The 19,569-nt window shown below is 29.9% G+C and overlaps 2 protein-coding genes and 2 pseudogenes across 2 annotated transcripts; 1 reads left to right on the forward strand and 3 right to left on the reverse strand.

Moving 5' to 3' along the window:
• Positions 1-3,059: 3,059 nt before the first annotated feature.
• On the forward strand, positions 3,060-5,059 carry LOC145189535 (uncharacterized). Its single transcript, XM_090097504.1, has 3 exons — positions 3,060-3,848; positions 4,156-4,301; positions 4,716-5,059. Exons 1-3 carry the CDS (start codon positions 3,811-3,813, stop codon positions 5,057-5,059), a joined length of 528 nt encoding a protein of 175 aa, XP_089953630.1. The 5' UTR covers positions 3,060-3,810.
• Positions 5,060-8,268: 3,209 nt separating this feature from the next.
• On the reverse strand, positions 8,269-8,905 carry LOC149894138 (uncharacterized; annotated as a pseudogene).
• Positions 8,906-8,920: 15 nt separating this feature from the next.
• LOC149894139 (uncharacterized) lies at positions 8,921-10,068 on the reverse strand (annotated as a pseudogene).
• A 5,786-nt stretch (positions 10,069-15,854) lies between these two features.
• LOC149894140 (uncharacterized) lies at positions 15,855-19,355 on the reverse strand. Its single transcript, XM_090097517.1, has 2 exons — positions 16,368-19,355; positions 15,855-16,303 (listed from the first exon to the last, which is right to left on the reverse strand). Exon 1 carries the CDS (start codon positions 19,167-19,169, stop codon positions 18,648-18,650), a length of 522 nt encoding a protein of 173 aa, XP_089953643.1. The 5' UTR covers positions 19,170-19,355; the 3' UTR covers positions 15,855-16,303; positions 16,368-18,647.
• Positions 19,356-19,569: the final 214 nt, after the last annotated feature.

Raw genomic sequence — 19,569 nt, forward strand, 5'->3', positions numbered from 1 at the left:
TCCCGCTTTTTTACGGGATTCCCGCTATTTTATGATTTGCGCGCATATATTCCCGTTTATTTTAAGATTTTAAGATTTATGTTATAAATTTGGTACTAATACTAGGAACAAACTACTATAACTATAAGGTAAATATATATAAATATTATAATAATTTAAAATTATAATTAGGTTTAAGACCTAATTATAATTTTTTTAAGTAGTTTACTGTCTTCGTTTCTTTGCTAACTTTCTTCTTTTCTTTGCTAACTTTCTTCTTTTCCTTACTAACTTTCTTCTTTTCTTTACTAACTTTCTTCTTTTCTTTACTAACTTTCTTCTTTTCTTTACTAACTTTCTTCTTTTCTTTACTAACTTTCTTCGTTTCTTTACTAACTTTCTTCTTTTCTTTACTAATTTCTTCGTTTCTTTACTAATTTCTTCTTTTCTTTACTAACTTTTGTCTTTTCTTTACTAACTTTCTTCTTTTCTTTACTAACTTTCTTCTTTTCTTTACTAACTTTCTTCTTTTCTTTACTAACTTTCTTCGTTTCTTTACTAATTTCTTCTTTTCTTTACTAATTTCTTCTTTTCTTTACTAACTTCTTCTTTTCTTTACTAACTTTCGTCTTTTCTTTACTAACTTTCTTCTTTTCTTTACTAACTTTCTTCTTTTCTTTACTAACTTTCTTCTTTTCTTTACTAACTTCTTCTTTTCTTTACTAACTTTCGTCTTTTCTTTACTAACTTTCTTCTTTTCTTTACTAACTTCTTCTTTTCTTTACTAACTTTCGTCTTTTCTTTACTAACTTTCTTCTTTTCTTTACTAACTTTCTTCGTTTCTTTACTAATTTCTTCTTTTCTTTACTAATTTCTTCTTTTCTTTACTAACTTTCTTCTTTTCTTTACTAACTTTCTTCGTTTCTTTACTAACTTCTTCTTTTCTTTACTAACTTTCGTCTTTTCTTTACTAACTTTCTTCTTTTCTTTACTAACTTTCGTCTTTTCTTTACTAACTTTCGTCTTTTCTTTACTAACTTTCTTCTTTTCTTTACTAACTTTCTTCTTTTCTTTATTAACTTTTTTCTTTTCTTTACTAATTTCTTCTTTTCTTTGCTAACTTGCGTCTTTTCTTTACTAACTTTCTTCATATCTTTGGTATCTTTCTTGTTAATTACCTTATTTTCCTTTGAATATAAGTTATTAGTTAGAATTAACCTTTTTTCCTTTTTTTTTTTTAGGTACATAGCTTTTATTAAAACTCCCCTGTGTGTCTTCTATGTTGTAAAAATCTTCTATGTTGTAAAAATGTTGTTAAGTTAATAAATTTAAAAAATAAAAAAAAAAAATAAAAAAGAATCCAAAAAAAAACAAACACCTAAACCAAAATAAACCACAAAAAAAAAAAACAAATTATATAACCAGGAAAAAAAAAGAAAAAAAAAAAGCAGGAAAAAAAACCAGGAAATATTAGACGTTCCAGGTGAAAAACGGGAACAGGAACGGGATTTTCCCGTTCCCGCTTTTTAAAATACGGGAACGGGAATTCCCGTTCCCGTTTTTTTCCAAGTCCGGGAAATGAATCCCGTTCCCGGAAATTCCCGCTTTCGTTTCCCGGAAAACGGGAATTGTCACAGCCTAGTGTAAACATCACATTCTATATGGTGTTTATTATAAAAGTTGTATGATATGTGATGTGTATAATCTATAAACTATTTTTAATAAAAAAATACACGTTGTTAATAATATAGATATCGATATAGTATATTGATATGATAAATATTAAAAATATATTTTGACATCTATACACGTGTGTAATAATTATATATATATATATATATATATATATATATATATATATATATATATATATATATATATATATATATATATATATATATATATAAGTTTTACACCCATTTTTCCATACAAGTGTGGTTTGGATGGTTCTTCATAATTACATATAAAAGCCATTGTGAAAGAGTTGAAGCAATTTTTTACAACCGGATGCCCTTCCTGACGTTAACATGAGGCAGGTTGTACTGGATTACATGTTACCAGTAGCCTGCTAATGGTAACCTTACTTGACATAAGGATAACCTGACCTGATATTATATATTATTTTTCAATATTATTCTTTTTTGAGCTATTTCATATATCATATATCATACATATACATACATCCATATATATCATATATCCAGATATATCATGATATGTCATAATATGATATAGTTTATTATATATGCTATGATATACTATGATGCAGTACATTATATATACTATGATATTTTATATCATAATATGATATAGTATAATATAATATATTATAACATAGTATATTATAATATTTCATATTATACTATATCATATTATGACAGATTATCATAGTATATATAATATACTATATCATAGTATATCATAGTATATATAACATACTATATCATATTATAATACATCATAATATGATGACTATATTATGGTGTTTATCATATAGACTATTTTACAGGGTATATCATAATTTTATGAGATATAGTATTTATGATATATATCATGTTATTAATATGATATACTATATCATATACATATATCTTGACTTCTTTATATCTATACACTCAGACATATATGAATATTATTCAAATACGTATACTGTCTTGTAAACAAGAGATGTGTATATTAGGGTGATACATTTACATACATATATGTGTGTATATTTTTTGCGAACGTACGTAAAAGAGATGTGTTTATTATATATACATCTCTTTTACGTAAGTTGGCAAAAAATATATACATTTATATGTATGTAAATGTAATGTATATATATATGTAAATATACATATATAAATATGTAAATATAATATATACACATCTCTTTTACGTACGTTCGCAAAAAATATGAAAAGATAGCTTACTTTTAAGTTTTTCTGTAGCATCTGTAGATATTCCTTTTCATAATAAATATTCTGCCAACTTTGACTCTGACAACTTTTTTATGCTCATTTTTAATAAAAAATTTTAAAATAAGAGAAAGCAAGCACTTGCGACCTCTAAAAGCTTTAGGGTGGAATGCAAGAACCGAACTTGAGTCAAGTTCGACTTGAAATCTCAAGTTCGACTTTGTCAAGTCAGACTTGAAAAATTGACTTGAGCGAATGCGTAAACGAGACTTGAAAATTTCAAGTTCGTGCTTGAGAAAGTCGAACTTGAAAAATAGCCGAGGCGTTGAATTCTGGGCGCTTATCGGAATATGCACTTCGCAACCAATAGGGGCAATGGATTTTTTGTACGGGAAAAACCTTTTACTGAAACAAATTCGTTTAATGATATTTGTATAATATACGATCAATATATAAATTATATGACAATATAAATTACAATTTAACTACAGGTATTAGTTTAGTTAATCATGACACTTTTACAACTTTAAAGCAGTGAAAAGGAAAAGATAACAAATAAATGTGTTATTATAGTCTGTTTTTTTGTTTACTGCCTATTCTGTTTCCTTTTATCAAAATGAAAATTTTGTCGTAAATATTTATGATCGGAATTGCTCATCATATAAAAGAACAAAAATTTCAAAATGCATATCCACTATAGACTTTTTGCTTACTTTGTAAATATTTGTAAAATGAATTCTAAAAGACGAATTTTCAGTCAGCAAGAAAAATCACTTTTGATCAATATAATCAAAGACTACAAAGACATCGAAGAAAAGAAAACGGATAATGTCTCCCTTAAAAAAAAAAATCTTTGTGGGAAGAAATAACGCAATTATTCAACAGCCAAGACATCGGAGTTAAAAGAGATCAAAAAGAACTAAAGAAATGCTGGATGAACTCAAAGCAAAAAGCAAAACAATTTGTTGATTTGTAAGTACCAAATAAAGAAAAAAAAAACAAAGATTATTTTTATAGGCAAGCACCCAGTAAACATAAGACATGTTTTAGACATCTAAAAGAAGTCTTGTGTACATTTAGCAAACGTTATTTATATCGAAAAATGTTATTAAAATATGAATTGTGGGACAATCATTTTCTTGTCCAAACTGTATGGTTACCAGTAAAGTTTATACAGTGCTGGACTTCTCTCTGTCAGACTTTTACAACATGTTTTCTTGTCGATATTACTTTAAAGTTAATAATATGGGGTTTTTCTAACCAATTCTTTGGATTTTAGTGAAAGAAAAGAGCTAAACAAAACTGGCGGAGGTCCTAGTCAAACTCCTGTTCCGTCACAGGAAATTGAAAGCGTTCTGCAGATATTACCACCAAAATCATTGAATCCTATTTTGACACCATTTGGGGATGATGCTATACTGCAATGTAATTTTATTTTATTTTTTAATTTTATTTCTTTTTAATACTATATATTTATTTATTTTTTTAATTTCATATTTTATTTTTCAATTTTATCTTTTTTCTTAAATTTTAATGAAAATTAAGGTTTTTTACAAATACTGACAAAACTAATTATTTTAAACAAACTTGGTTTTCTCAATGCTAAAACTATATATATATATATATATATATATATATATATATATATATATATATATATATATATATATATATATATATATATATATATATATATATATATATATATTTATATATATATATATATATACACACACACACACACACACATATATAGACATATATATATATATATATATATATATATATATATATATGCACACATTTTTCATCATTTAAATATATTATTTATTTATATAGGTATTCTGAACGAGTCAATGGAGATCACATATGGAGACAGGACTTCTGATACTATTGGGCCAATCATAGAAACAGAAAAGAAAACTTTTACTGAGCCTTTGATTGCATCTGGTTCATTAACACATGAAAAAGAACAATGCTCAACATTAAAAAAGATATCTCTCTCTAAAAAAATCGAAAAAAAGCAATATAATGAAATTCATGAACTTGATAAAGAACTAATGCAAAAACAAATAGAAATAGCTAACATAAAAATAAACTTACTCCAGCAAAAGCAACAATACAAACTAAAAGAACATGAAATTAAAATGGAAATTTACCAAAAAAAATTGTCACAGTTATAAGTATTAAAAAAAACACAACAGAATTATTCTAATTGAGGAAAATTATTTTCAAACGACATCAGATCTAGTGTTTTTTATTTTATGTTTTAAATTATTATTTTATTTCTTAGTGAAATTGTTTTTTGATATATAGTACTAATTTGAAATGTATTTTTTTTTTTTGAAATAATATGCAAATATAACTTTTATCTATAATCAGACACACAAAAAAGATTTTTTAAAAAAATTGGTCCACAATTTGATTTCTTTTTGCTTCTCCATAAATATCTCTTGTAAATGCTTCAGCGCCATCTTCTTGATTGCTATTTTGTATTTCATTGTCTTCCCAATGATCATTTTCTAGAAGGGCAATGTTGTGAAGCACAAAACAGGATACAATTATGGCTATGGAATTTTGTAATTTAGTTCGTAAGGGAATGCTAAGACAAGGAAATCGTTTTTTTAATATACCAAAACAACATTCAACTGCCATACGTGTACTTCTCAAACTGTAATTGTATTGGATTTCATTTTCATTTTTTGGGTTTGAAAAAGGTGTCATTAAATATTGTTTACAAGGATAGCCAGAATCACCTATAACATGAACATGTTGGCGAGCTTCTAAAACTTCTTTAATAGCTGAGTTGGAAAAAACTCGTGAATCATGAACACTTCCAGGCCATTGAACACAAGCAGATAAAATTTCTTTTGAAGGACCTGCAATGACCTGGCAATTCAAAGAAAAAAACCCCTTTCTGTTTCGATATATTTCTGGGTTTTCTCCACCAGGGTTTATTATAGGAATATGTGTTCCATCAATTGCTCCTATACATCCTGGGAATCTTTGAATTTGGTAAAATCTAAACAATGGTTGACAAATATAAATATTTTCGTTATCAAAGAAAATTTTAAAGTTTGTATGAAATAGCAAAATGCAAATATCCATGAAAACTTATAATCACCTTTGTTGAATTATCAAAGAATCAGCTTCTGTTGGAAACTTTATATACTGATATCTTTTGTTGGCAATTTGAATTGAAATGTTTTTAACTACTCGACAAACAGTTGACTGATTAACTTTCAGCTCCTCCAAATCTCCTATTTCTCTTTAAAAGAGTGTACTTAATTAGATCAAATCATACAAATTTAAATGTGAAGTACTTTATTTATTGTTACTTGAGTATATGATTACTTTATTTGTTGTTATAAAATGGTGTTATTTAAAAACATAATACAAAATCTACAATAAGAATACAATAAGAATACAATACAATAAAAAGGTACCATTGTCTAATACCATTTCTTGAATATCTACTCACTTGGAATGAACCAGTAGCATAAAACCGAAATGCAATAGCCAGTTGTTGTACAGATGAAAGAGGGCACCCTCGATTGCTAACATTGTTGTTAATAATGTCATTAGCCAATATTAAAAAGGTTTCTTTGGAAAATCTGTAGCGCCTTTTAAATTCTATATCATTATAAACTTCTAAAGGATTGGCTCTGTCAATAATAAACCTTGGAATGAGATTTGGCATATTTCTTCTTCTTCTTCTTCTTCTTCTAAAATTCAGCTCATACCGATTCATTTTTGAACGTTTTAAAACAATTTTTTTTTAATACTTCATATTATAACTACTTCTTCTCGTGAATTCTCTTTTACTCCTTTTACATGTATCACTTCTTTGTATAACTGCAACTGTTTATAACTAAATGGAATTTACTTTTATACTGTATCACAAAAACGTGCCTTAATCAACAGCTTTTATAATGGTAGGAAGTTCGACATTTCAAAAAGCTAATAAACATTTCTAATGGCATCAAAATATGACATGTTGGATCATTACATACGAGTTACAGGATGTTTTAAAAGACACACGTTTTCACAATGTTGGTATTCAGTTTTCTGTAATGAATTCATTAAAAAATATACTTTCACTATGTAACCTTCTAAATTAATTACGTCAATATGCCCAAGTAACTACTTTTGCTTGTTAAAGACTCATTTTCATACTTGCAAAGGTTGTAATAAGTTATATAGTAATAGTAAAGTTTTGTTACGCATCAGCAAAATGATAATGGCGGTCTGTTTTTTTTTTCAAGTTTGGTTTCAAGATTGGTCTGGAGCAGACTTGAAAAAATGACTTGAAAATTCAAAAATTCTCGTTTTTCAAGTCTGACTTCAGTTCAAGTTCGCTTCTTGCATTCCGTTCAAGTCAGACTTGAGATTTGAAGTCTGACTTGAAATTTCAAGTCGGGTTCTTGCATTCGGAAGGAATTTTTGCTCTCTCAAGTCTGGTTTGAAGTCAGACTTGAAAACGGTCTATTTTTAGCGGTTTTCAAGTCTGACTTGAGTTGAAGTTCGCTTTGTGCATTCGCTCAAGTCGCGCTTAAGGTTTGAAGTTCGACTTCAAATTTGAAGTTCGGTTCTTGCATTCCACCCTTAATGGCGATTGCTGTTAACGCGGAAAAATAATTTCATATTTTCAGGCGATTTACTTGATGTTTCCGGTAAAACACCTGAACGTTCCGGTAGAAAAGTTCACGCAACTTCTTTTGCCTGAACATTTCAGGAGTTTTACACTAAGTGTTCCGCTAGTTTGCTAAAATACCTGAACCGATACGGTAAATTTCCTGAATGTTCAGGTAAATTTGTCGACCTGAACCATTCCAGACAGAGTTTGCCTGAACTTTTTTAAGAGTGTGGTGCAGTAAGCATTTTTAAACTTAAAAAAAGTACAAACTAAATACTTTAAATTAGGAATTGCACTTGATTGTTGTTTATTGGCTAGTTTAGACTTAAAAATTATAAGTTAGATAAAACAAAGACTTTGGCCTGTCTAAATATCATGCATCAAAAGTACGCCAAAATTTATTTTTAGTCTTTTTGAATCTTCGTTTTCATCTAAAGCCGCGAGAATCCCATAATTTTTTTTTTAATTATAAATCTGCAACTAGTTAACTACCTTAAAATATAAAAAAAAACTATGGGCAAGGAAAGGCTTAATCGCAAAATCCAACTCAAAAATGAAAGTTTAGTCATTTGGCGCATTTTTCGTGACCAGATAATGGCTAAACCCCTGGGTTTAAAAGAACTAGTATAAGAGAAACGTGAACATTGTTCTTTTAATGATCAGATAGAAAAATAATAACTGTGGGGTATGCGCATATTTGGTCGTTATTCAAAAAAACATACATGTTGTTTTACAGTTAGTTTCTTAACTTATTTTTTAAGCTCTTTTGTTCATTAACTTGTTAGCTTCTTCAAAATCATTTGTTGCTAAGAAGTAATCGCCAGCTTGATTAATTGGAGTCGGGGGAGTTATTTTACATAAGATGTTGTCATCAGAATATACAATGCTATCTTTCTGGTTAGGCCATCGATAACAATTTTTTCCGAAAGATACACTTTTCATGCAGTCAACTACAGTACCGTCTTAAGTTATCTGAAAATATCAAAACAAATTTTAAAAAATTTATGAATAACATAATGAAACATAATACTTCTATAATAAGTAATGATTTAAATTCTAATACTGTTATCAATGCTATTAGCTTTTAACTTTTTAGTTTTTTCGTTTAATTCTACAATAACTCCTGAATACCATTGATTTTTGTGAACAATTGCCACCAATCATCTTTCTTCCATATAACAGAAAGTTCAGTTGCAAATTTATGTATTTCTTCTTGATATTTCTCGGCTTCTTCATCTCCAAATTTATTGTTATCATTTTCTTCTGCAGTCAATTTTCCAATTCTTAATAGATTACTCCATCTAGAAATCAAAGATCTTATTTGTTGGCTTGAAACGAACTCATCCGCTGTAAGATATTTTCTTATCGGTGTATTAACTTCTTCTGGTGACATCTTCTTTCCTGTATTTTCTCCATTTATGAAGTTTTCATAAAGTAGTTTTTTCTGCTTTATGGAAAAACGAAACGTCTTTCTTGTTGGTAATGCCCAACCTAACTTTTTGAACTTTTGAGAGTATATATTGTTTATTGGGGTAGGTGTGATCTTAACCGATGCGGTTATACAATTTGAATGAACTTGCGAAGTTGTTTTCATCTTTTCAATTTAAATCTTTTTTACTTTATCTAAAGAAGAAAATTCTTCAGATCTTTTGTGCCGCCCTATCAACATATGTTCCTCTAACTCGATAATTGTTTCAAAATGTTCCATACAACCTGTCTCCTGGCAAATATGTAGTGTATTTAAACCATAGTTTCTTTTCTTATTTTTTCCCTGAGTTTTTTGTTGAAAGTTTCCTTCAGTACTTGTGAATGGAACAATCAATTCAATTGATGGTTCAACTGAAATGTTGTTGTATAGCACTTTAACTCCTTCTTCAATTTCATAGTATTGCCACAAAGTCATGTAGTCTTCTTGGAACTCATAGGAGTGGTAGTTGCTTATTTTTGGAATTTTAGGACCAGTTAAATTAACATTCTCAATTTTTGCAACGCTAACCATAGCGTTTTCGATGCCATATCCGTAATTCACTGCTTTTGCAGCATCTTCTGCTGTTACTATTTCATTGCCAGCATCTACATAACTTCTCAATATTGTTTTAGCGTATGCACTTTCCCTATCGCATTGGTCTTTTCCACAGCAAGGCTCATTAAAGTCGTACCGTAGAAGTTTAAAATTCTTATTTTTGCAGAGCTTGTACATAGATTCAACTGAATAATTAGTATGATAACAGTTAGTTTTAAAGAAATTTATTTTATATTATACTTAATAGCTATTACATTTGCTGCTGCCTTCCAGAATTCAGTCTCACAATCATCTTCAAGAAACTCATGGGTGATCTCATCTGAGACATTGATTGTACCTTGCTGGTTTGACATCCAGTCTGCTGTTGTAGGATGACTGGTTTTCAACTTGTCAAAAATCTCATCCCTGATACCATAAGCGTGCAGTTGTTGGCCTTTCAAGAAGGGGTGCAACAGGCAGCCTACAGCATAAGGCATGATGTCACATCCTCCTCTTGGGAATCGTTTCTCAAGTTCTACAATGAGCTCAACCATGAAAGGACCTACTCCATTCCTTTTTGTCAGCCTGGAGACCACACAGCACACTTTGAAGATGGTTGATGTCTAGGAGCATCATCTGGACAGAGTTCCATCTGGTTGCACAAGGAGCAGTGATCTTTCTGTAGGGTACTGAAACAAAAACTAAAATAAATTTTCCAAAAAACTTCGCATGAAATCGTAAACTCTTAGAAAACTTTGTTTGAAATTAAAAAATGTTTGTAAAAATTTGACATTAAGTTGTAAAACTTCGTATTCGTATCTACTTAAAAAGTTAAAAATATTACCATTCATCTCGAGGCACTTCTTTTTCAACACCCCTTCAGCAAGAGGAGAGTGATGGACTCGGGCGGAGATTGTCCTGCATGCTACGATAGCAGCCTTGATATCAGGCTGTTTGTTGATAGTCCTTTCCAGGGCCATGTTAAGCTTCTGGTCAATGCACGAGATTGAACCACTTTCAAGATCAGCAATAGTCTCTGACTTCCTCAGTGCAGCTTTTATATTTGAAGCTTGATCACACACAACAACCCGCTTCTTGACCATTTTGAGTGACTCAAAACGTTTAACCAAGTTATCCAACTGAGTAGCAATGTTCTGACCAGTGTGCTTACCTGGGAATGGAACAACTCCAACAGTTACCTTTTGTAGAACAAAATCTTTGGTGATGTAATGAAGATTCACCGCCATGAATGGGTCGTTGTTGCGTGAGGTCCAGATGTCAGTGCTGATTGCAACTCGGTCGCAATGAGGAAGCTCCTTGTCAAACATGCTCTTTATGGCCAGCTGCAGATTCCTATAGAGGAGAGGTAACTTGAAGCGAGCCATCCAGGCACCACTTTTAACCTTAAACCTCGAGTCAAAGTGGGCAAGCAGTCTTTGGAACGGGATAGAGTCACACATGGAGAAAGGCTGATTGTCAGTTGCAAGATAAATCACGAGCTCCATGTCACCACGAAGTTGAGTGGTGCTCTGTGTTGGATAGCACAGATTCTTTCTGGCTTTTAGAACCCTTTTTCTTTTCCTGTGACCTAAAAAAAGTTGTATACATTTGTTAACATTGAATTAACCCCGGATTTCGTTGTTTACATAAAAAAAAAGTTGTATAACTTCGATACATCGCATCGTAAGATCCATTATGTAACTAACTTACCAGTGCCAACTGTTTCCAATTCATCTTCTGCCTCTTCAATTTTGTCCTGACACATTTCTTTTGATTCTGACACATTTCGATGTACTCATCGTTATGGTTGGATCGCAGGTGACAACTCAGGGTCGATGTTGACCCAGAATTCATTTTTAGGTCCTTCTTGCAGATATTGCACACACCATAGGCCTTATCTCCTCTGTATTCCTTCAGGAAGTACTGCCAAACCAGCGAGCGATGGGCTTTGGCATATTTGTTTAATGTTTTACAATGTTTAAATCTTGTTAGATAACGTAAACAAAGTTATAAGGTTTTCAAATTCGTTAAATATAATGTAAACAAATTTATACGATTTTCATAACCGTAAACTTTTGATTTACAACATTTTGCGGCTCTCAACATTGTTTTAATTAAGTTTTAACAACTTTCAAAGGTTTTCAAAGTCAATTAAATTTAAAGTTACGACTTTTTACGGCTTTCAACATCGTTTTAATTAAGTTTTAACGACTTTTAAAGTTTTTCAAAGTCGATTTAAAATTAAAGCTACAACTTTTTACGGCTTTCGTAACCGTTTAATTAACTTTTTTTCGAAGTTTAACGGATTTCGACATCGTTTAATGAACTTTTTTTCGAAGTTGAACGGATTTCAACTCTGTTTAATTTAAGAAACTTCGCCTAACAGACGGCTTTTAAAGTCGAACAAAAAATATACGATTTCGAAAACCGTAACTCGATTGTTTTATCTCTAGATTCTTACAGAAAGTCTCTTAATGTTAAACGTTGTTTCGTCAATAGTTACCAGGCTTAGAAATAGCGCGTTCTCCAAAGGCACGTGGTCATTGGAGAAAGATCTCTTGAGCGAGTTGAAACTTTTTTCCTTCTGGACTTTAACTATTAGTTTAGATATATTACATAGAAAATCATGTTAAGATAAATAATCATCGTTAAGATCATATTATATTTGAAGAAAGTTTATAAAATAGTTGTATATTAATTTTTATTAGATAAAGTAGAAAGGATTTAAATTTTTATTAGATAAAGTAGAAATGATTTAAAGAAGAAAGGATTTTAATTTTTTAAATCGTTTATATTTTGTTTGCTTTAGTTTTTCTTTTAGCAGTTTAATCTTCATTGTTTTATTTTTTAGAAGGAAAATAGGAATATGGATGTTATTAACTATTTTTGCTATAAACTATTTTTGTTCTTTTTTAGAAAATTTAGAAAAATAAATTAAAATTTTGTGCCAACACTGACATAGCATGTCACATGTTACTGTATGTAAAAGTTAAATTTTGTTATGAGGATTACAGTTCTTATTAAAAAAAAAAGAAGGTAAAGAGTATTGTTTGTAAATATATTTTGGATCTTTTTAAATTTTCTCGCGTCATTTTTAAAATTTTTGTTTGCACACGTTTATTGTTTGCATATATGCTTTTTTGATATGTATGTGTATGTGGTAATAAGTGCCTTATAGTTGTTTTATCAATGTGTTTTTATAACAATGTAAAGTGTTTTTTTTATTGTTTATCTATGTGTTAATATGTGTTATATAATTAATGTGAAAATGTGTTTAAATATGAATATAAGGTATTTATTAAACCTTATATACATATTTAAACACATTTATTGTGTTTATAGTTGGTACATGTGTTTATATTCTGTTGTTTCCGTGTTTTCAAAGTGCTGCAACTTGGTAAGCGTGTAGAGCAAGATTTTTCAACTTTGCCAGCCAAGTGATGTACTTTTAACAAAGGGTTACACGATAGTGTTTAGTGTCAAACTGTTACTGCTTTAGGTCTAGCATTTTGCGTTATGTTGTTACTTATGTTTTGTTACATATGAATGCTATCTTACTTAAGTTATATTATATACATATTATGTTAACTTATGGTGTATGCTATTGTTGTGCGCTGTTGCTGTGATGTTTTATTGTTATCTTTTGAGATAAGGTGGAAAACCCTAGAAAAATTTTTTTTGAGTAAATATCAATATTTTATAAATTTAACTTCATATACATAAAGTAAATAGCAAAATTAACTGGAAAAAACAAAAAAATTTTTTTTTGGGTAAAATGGTAGCTGTAGCAGGTGCCAAAAACACCAAAATATTGAAAGACCCTGGCCAATGTATCTAAAGATGTACCCAATAGATATTGGTAAGCCAGGACCAGGTCTGTATGTTGAGGTATGGTTTGCTTTGTCACAATTATACAGACACCAACTATCTGAACCTACTGGACAGTGAGGAAAATATAAATTTTCACTTTTTGATGAAGCAACATGATAAAATGTAGCTCTTACAGCAGATTTCATAGCATTTAAATTATTTTTGTTTTGGTGAATTGCAATGCCATAAAAATTTTGGAGATGATCAATAGTTGCATCAGTCAATTTTCCACGACCACCAAGACCTTTTTCTTTTTTTTTTAAATTACGTAAATGTGTTCCAACTCTTTTTTGCACATCACCAACACATGTTTATTTACAAGAACACCTTGATAAACATTTTAAATTATAACCTTTGCTATCTCCATCACCATAGAAATCAGTATATCGTAGATTATGTTTTTCAATAAATCTACTCCATATTCTGCAGGCTCCCTCTGGCTCCATTCCACCAGGTAGTCCTTGGTAATTAAAAGTACATTTATGTTTATCATGCCATTTTTCTTTAGCTAATGGGTTTTCTTTCTTTTGATGCTCTTTATGGAAACATGCTTTACATACCTATATTTTGAGAAAAACATTAAAATTTGAAGTATGTAACATCAAATAGATTTTCATATTTTAGAAAGTAGCAATCTTTCTAGTATGTAGTATATATAATAATATGTAATATATATAATAATATGTAATATATATAATAATATGTAATATATAAATATAATATAGTATGTAATATATATATATATATATATATATATATATATATATATATATATATATATATATATATATATATATATATATATATATATATTGTATATACATATATATCAAATTAGGTGGGTGTTTATATACACACACAAAAACATATATATGCATATATGCAATATAATATATATACATATATGCAAACCCAAAAACAAAAAACCAAATTATATACTTATCTTGTTCATAGCTTCAACATCTATTACTTTGCCTGTTTCCATCGAAATAATAGAAACAACACCATTGTTTGAAGAATAGCCTTGTTGCTGCCAAGTCCCATCACATGATACTGCAACATCAATAACATTGGGCACATGGTCTGGAATAGAATTTAAATTAAGATCACTCTTCAAGTCTTTTAATTCTTGAGCAGCATCCATCATAGTGTCTTCAGCTACTGATTTTACTGCATTAGTTAGTTTTTTAACAGTTTTGTTATAATTATTAGCATTCATTGGTTTAGGCATGTCCATTAATGAGACAAATCTTGAGAATCCAGAATAGCTTTGACCACATGATCTCATAGCATATGCAGCCCTGGTAATAATATCAAAACTTTTTAGTTAAGTTTGTGTTATTTTTTTCTTGTTTTATTTAATTTGTCTTGAGGCACATGAAATATAATTTTGACAAAAATAAAGAACAAAAAGTTAAATAATGAAAGTGAAAAGTCCTTTCTGGAAAACAGATGTTTTTCCTTTGAACATTGTGGGGACACCAGACACTTTATATTGACCTAACTTTGTTTCACATTGTTGTAGAACAACAGTCTTTACACCTCTGTAGAAACTGAAAAAACTAAAAAGGTCTCATATTTCAACAACGAGCAACAGTTAAAAAAGGAAACATCAGAAAAGATGATGTTTCTGCTTTTAAAGTTCGACAAAACATGAAAGATTAATGAATAAACACATAACAACACAGTGAATTCAACATTGCAATTTCTTAATGGTATATAGGTGGTTTCTTTAAAAATCAAAAGAATATTTACTTTGGGGAAAATTTACGATATAAATATGCTATTTCTTTATCTGTAAGTTTAAAAGATAAAGTGGCATCAGAATGGAAAATATTTCCACGAGGCACAGGTTTTAATGATATGGATGCTGTTGTTGGTCAAAATAGATCATGATGTGGATAATCCTGATGATCAAGTAGATCATGATCATTTGACAAGAGAAAAGTCTAAAATTGAAATTTTCTTAAAAAAACTTTATTAACAATGTCCTAATGACTACAGAACTTACATTCAGAATTCTCTGAAAGTTATGAGAAGGAATGATGTAATCCAAGATATAACCTTCTTGGGTGAGTTTCTTTTAGTTTTTGTTTGACTTCCTTCAGATAGTTACAAATTGAGAAAAAGTTATTTTATTTTAAGAAATTTAATTATTCAATTTTTTAAACAATTGTTTAAATAGTTAATAAAACAACTCTATAGAAGCATTTTTAAACCTTGCTTTACTTTTTAATGTGCCTAGTTTTAGTTCAAAAAGTGCTAATTATGATAAACGAATGTCTTTTCGCAAAAACCCAGGGAGGTTAGGTTTTTGCCAACCCTGTCTCTCTGTATTGTGAAGCTCGTCATCTACTTTCTTTTTGCATGAGGTTGTCTAAGTTGAGTAAAACTTACTGTAATTTTTATTCTATCTCCTGAAATGTCAATTTTGCCCCACTATTTGGGTAACATTGAGACATACATAGTTGTAATTGAAACTAGTTATAATTAAGTGATTATGTCAATCATAGCAGAGATTTACGTGCTCTTTAAAAATGATCAATAGTACAAACACTACAATTATATGCCTAGAAAAATTCTAAGTAAAAATTATATCAGTGTAAGTCAGTCTTGTGCTGGTACATATAGTTATTGCTTTAAGAACAAGTTTTATTTTAACTTCCAAAATGATTATAGAAAAATATGCACTTAATGTTTGAACAATATTTAATTTGATACAGGAAGTTTTGATATAAGTTTACTGACAAAGTTTTGTCATATTTTTCTTAATGGCTTACTTATTAAATGGATAAACTAAAGTAAATAATCATATAGATTTATGATGAATAATAAATCAGTTTATAAAATCTATAAAAAATTAGAATACTAAATCCTTTGTAGCCTCAGACTTTTATTTCTTTTGGGAATTTTTCCAGACTGGACAAGGCTGTCTATGGTCTCTTTAGCAAGAGTGTTTCTTTAATACACTTGCTAAAGAGACCATAGACAGCCTCGAAATAGATAAAATTTCTTAGCTACCTTAGAAGTGTTATGCTACTCGCTTAAATATCAATATTAAAGATCAAAATCTGTTTTTTTAGTGTCTATAATGATACTACACAACACTTATTGTCAATAGCAGTTCACTAATAAAGTACAAACAACTAAACATGATGAAGAATGAACAAAAATAATCACATAAAAATAGGTTTAATTTAGTAAGAATGTAGGTAATTTATTTAACAAAATAGTCTTTTAAAATAGATACAAGCAGCAGAGTGTAAATAAAAAAAAGAGAAAAAACTACGTTTAAGTGAAAATAAAATTAAACCATGCTAAAGTATTTAACACTGTTATCATGAAATCCAATATTGCCAACCTAGCTGACCCAAGAATGCCACTTATATGGGGTGATAGTGTATACATCTCAGGGTCACCTGGTGCAAATTTTGAAATCTTTTTGGTACATCGGCAGGAAAAAAGTGACTTTGAAGTTACAAAAACGGAAAAAATTTACCTTCTTTTTTGACATAGTAAAACTGCTATAAAATCAATACCATTAATTATAGACCAATAAAATTTAGTGGCAATGTAGCCTATGCCAATACCAAGATTTGGGTAAAATTTCATCCAAATCCCTGCATTATAACAAAAGTTATGGTAGTTTTAGTGTTGATTTTTTGTTGATTTTTTCACTTCCAGTGCAAAACTTTTCTGATTATAGCCTGTTACAAGCCCCCAGGCCATAATGTGGGTAACACATGTGCTTTAGTTGAATATACCAACAACATAAATTAAGGATTTTCATGTTGTTACCAAAGTTTTTGGTTTAGGGGGTCAAAACTGTTGTTCTTGATTGAGCCCTCTTCACAGCTTATGCACCTTTTTCTATATAAAACCTTATATGACAGTGCTTTTAGTGCCTCATAAGCATTCTTTTAACTAAACCACTACCTTTGAAGTTAGTTGAGACATTTTAACAGATTTTTTGATGAAAATTATAAAAAATCTTGACATTTTTTACTCTTATAGATTTGCACTTAATCTACACATGGATTTAGCCTTGAGGATTTGTGAGCAAAGCAAAGAAATGTGTTGAAAACCTTTTGGATAAGATTTTTAACTGGTATACATGTATTGTGTGTTAAAAAACCCATTTCATCCATAAAATCAGCTAAAAATGCCTAGAATTACCTTAGTGCTTTGTTTTCAAAATCATTATCAAATGTACAAATTGTTAAGGTCAATAAATTTACACCAACAGTGAATTAATTTCTAAAATTTATTCAATTCTATTCTTTTCTTGTGAAATCTTGACACTCTTTACTTTATTTTACATGACATTTAAAGCACTGGTCAGCTTACTATTCTCAAACGACTCTAAACTTTGACAAAAGATTGGCACAAGTTTTAAATATTGTTTTTGAAATTGACTGTAATTCATTATAATGGTTTACTTATGCGCTTAAATTCTCTTCTAACAAGTAATATTAATCCATTAAAATGAAGCTGAATGGATGAAAATTCTTGACTATTTTTAAAAGGTGTCTGCTATTCAAATCCACAAGACAACTGAACAGCCTTCCTTTGTATTCAGGGTGGGTTTTATCTCTTTTGTATCGTGACCAATGCTGGTTAAAATCTTGATGTGCAGTCTCAACAGCCTGTTCACTGAATTGTCCTAAGGGCAATTGTTTCATGTTTACAAAGTCCTTGATTTGGTGGAATAGTGTGTGGATTTTGGGCGTAATGCTTCCAAGTTGGATTGCCAAATATGTGTCTTTAAATTGATCAATCTTGAAAGAAAAATCCTTTTCTAGTACATTTCCAAAGCATGAATTCACTACCAAATTAAACTTTTGAAAGCTTCAATGACAGCAAGAACTTGTGTGTTAGAAGTTTCTTCAGCTAGACATTGTAAAACATCAACAGTTTTCAACAATTTCCTGCATTCATTGGCTTCAAAGTGTCCGCAATGATATGAGCTTCGATAAATGTGAAGCATGGCTAGCCAATTTTCAGCATCAGACCACACTGTTTTGAGAATTTTGAAGAGTTGATTGACTGTGCCCAAAAGAAGGAGTAACTCCATTGGTGGAATGATGTATAGAGTCAGTCTATCCTTAGGTCCATTGATAATTGACTTGTGAACAAAATTGCCAAACATTTTGGCCTTGGCTAACACTCCGCCCGATTGTTCAAAAGACTTGAGATTTCTTTTGACTGAGCCAAGTGTTCTTAAACTGCCTCTGCAAGCAAGGTTCTTTGAGTCAATATCCCATCAACAACAAGGGTGCATGCTTGAGTGTGTTTGAAGTCCACAAATAATGTTGGCAACTTTCATGTCGCATGCAATAATCAATTTCAGAGCATCTGCATCAATGAGTGAACAGACCTTTTGAATATTAGAATAAGTTTCTGGCAAATCTTCAAAGACTGCTACAAGAGTTTGATTTCTCACACTTGTTGCTTTAGCTGCTCTGGAACTCAAAAGTCGCTTTTGAGGTTGTGAGTTCGATTTATCTTGTTCTGTGGAACTCTCAATAACACTGACACAAAACTTGAGGAAACCTTTGCCTCCATCAATACCTAATTTGACAAAGTAGCCACCTGAAATTTCTCTGGATTGAATGACTTGACTAACCAGAACAGGCAAATCTTTGCAATGAACAACAACATGGGTTGTGTCATAATGTTTGGAATCTGTGGTTTTTAGGTCTGTAAAAGTAAAAAACTCCTTCAGTTGTTTACCAGCCATTTGAAAATTGGGATAAAAGTTGGGATAAAAGTTGGGCTCAATCATCTTGTCTGATGACTGATGAACAGTTTTCACTAATTATTTGATCCCATTTTTGGAGAGGCCAGTGTTAATTTGTATATTGATGAGGTCTTGGATTGTCAATGTTGATGTGGCAGAATGTGATCTTGCTGCACTTGACTCAGTAGAAAATTTGCATTCATTACCTCCAGGAAACAAAAATTACAAAAACTTTCATTTTATCTCTTACAAAATTATAATATTATACGAAATTTTTGCTGATATTTTACCTTGAGTAACAGGGAGTGGATGACCTCCAGATGCTTTTGCCAAACCAAACCTAAAATAAACACAAGGAGCTGATTCTGTAATTGTAATGTAATTATCAAACTTAATTTAACTGTTTTTGAAAACAAATATGCTTTAAAAAGTTAAAGTGTCTTAC

Source organism: Hydra viridissima, unplaced genomic scaffold (genome assembly GCF_058129835.1).
Source record: "Hydra viridissima isolate aposymbiotic clone 2 unplaced genomic scaffold, HvirCarnegie_v1 scaffold_1, whole genome shotgun sequence".
NCBI classification, from domain to species: domain Eukaryota; kingdom Metazoa; phylum Cnidaria; class Hydrozoa; order Anthoathecata; family Hydridae; genus Hydra; species Hydra viridissima.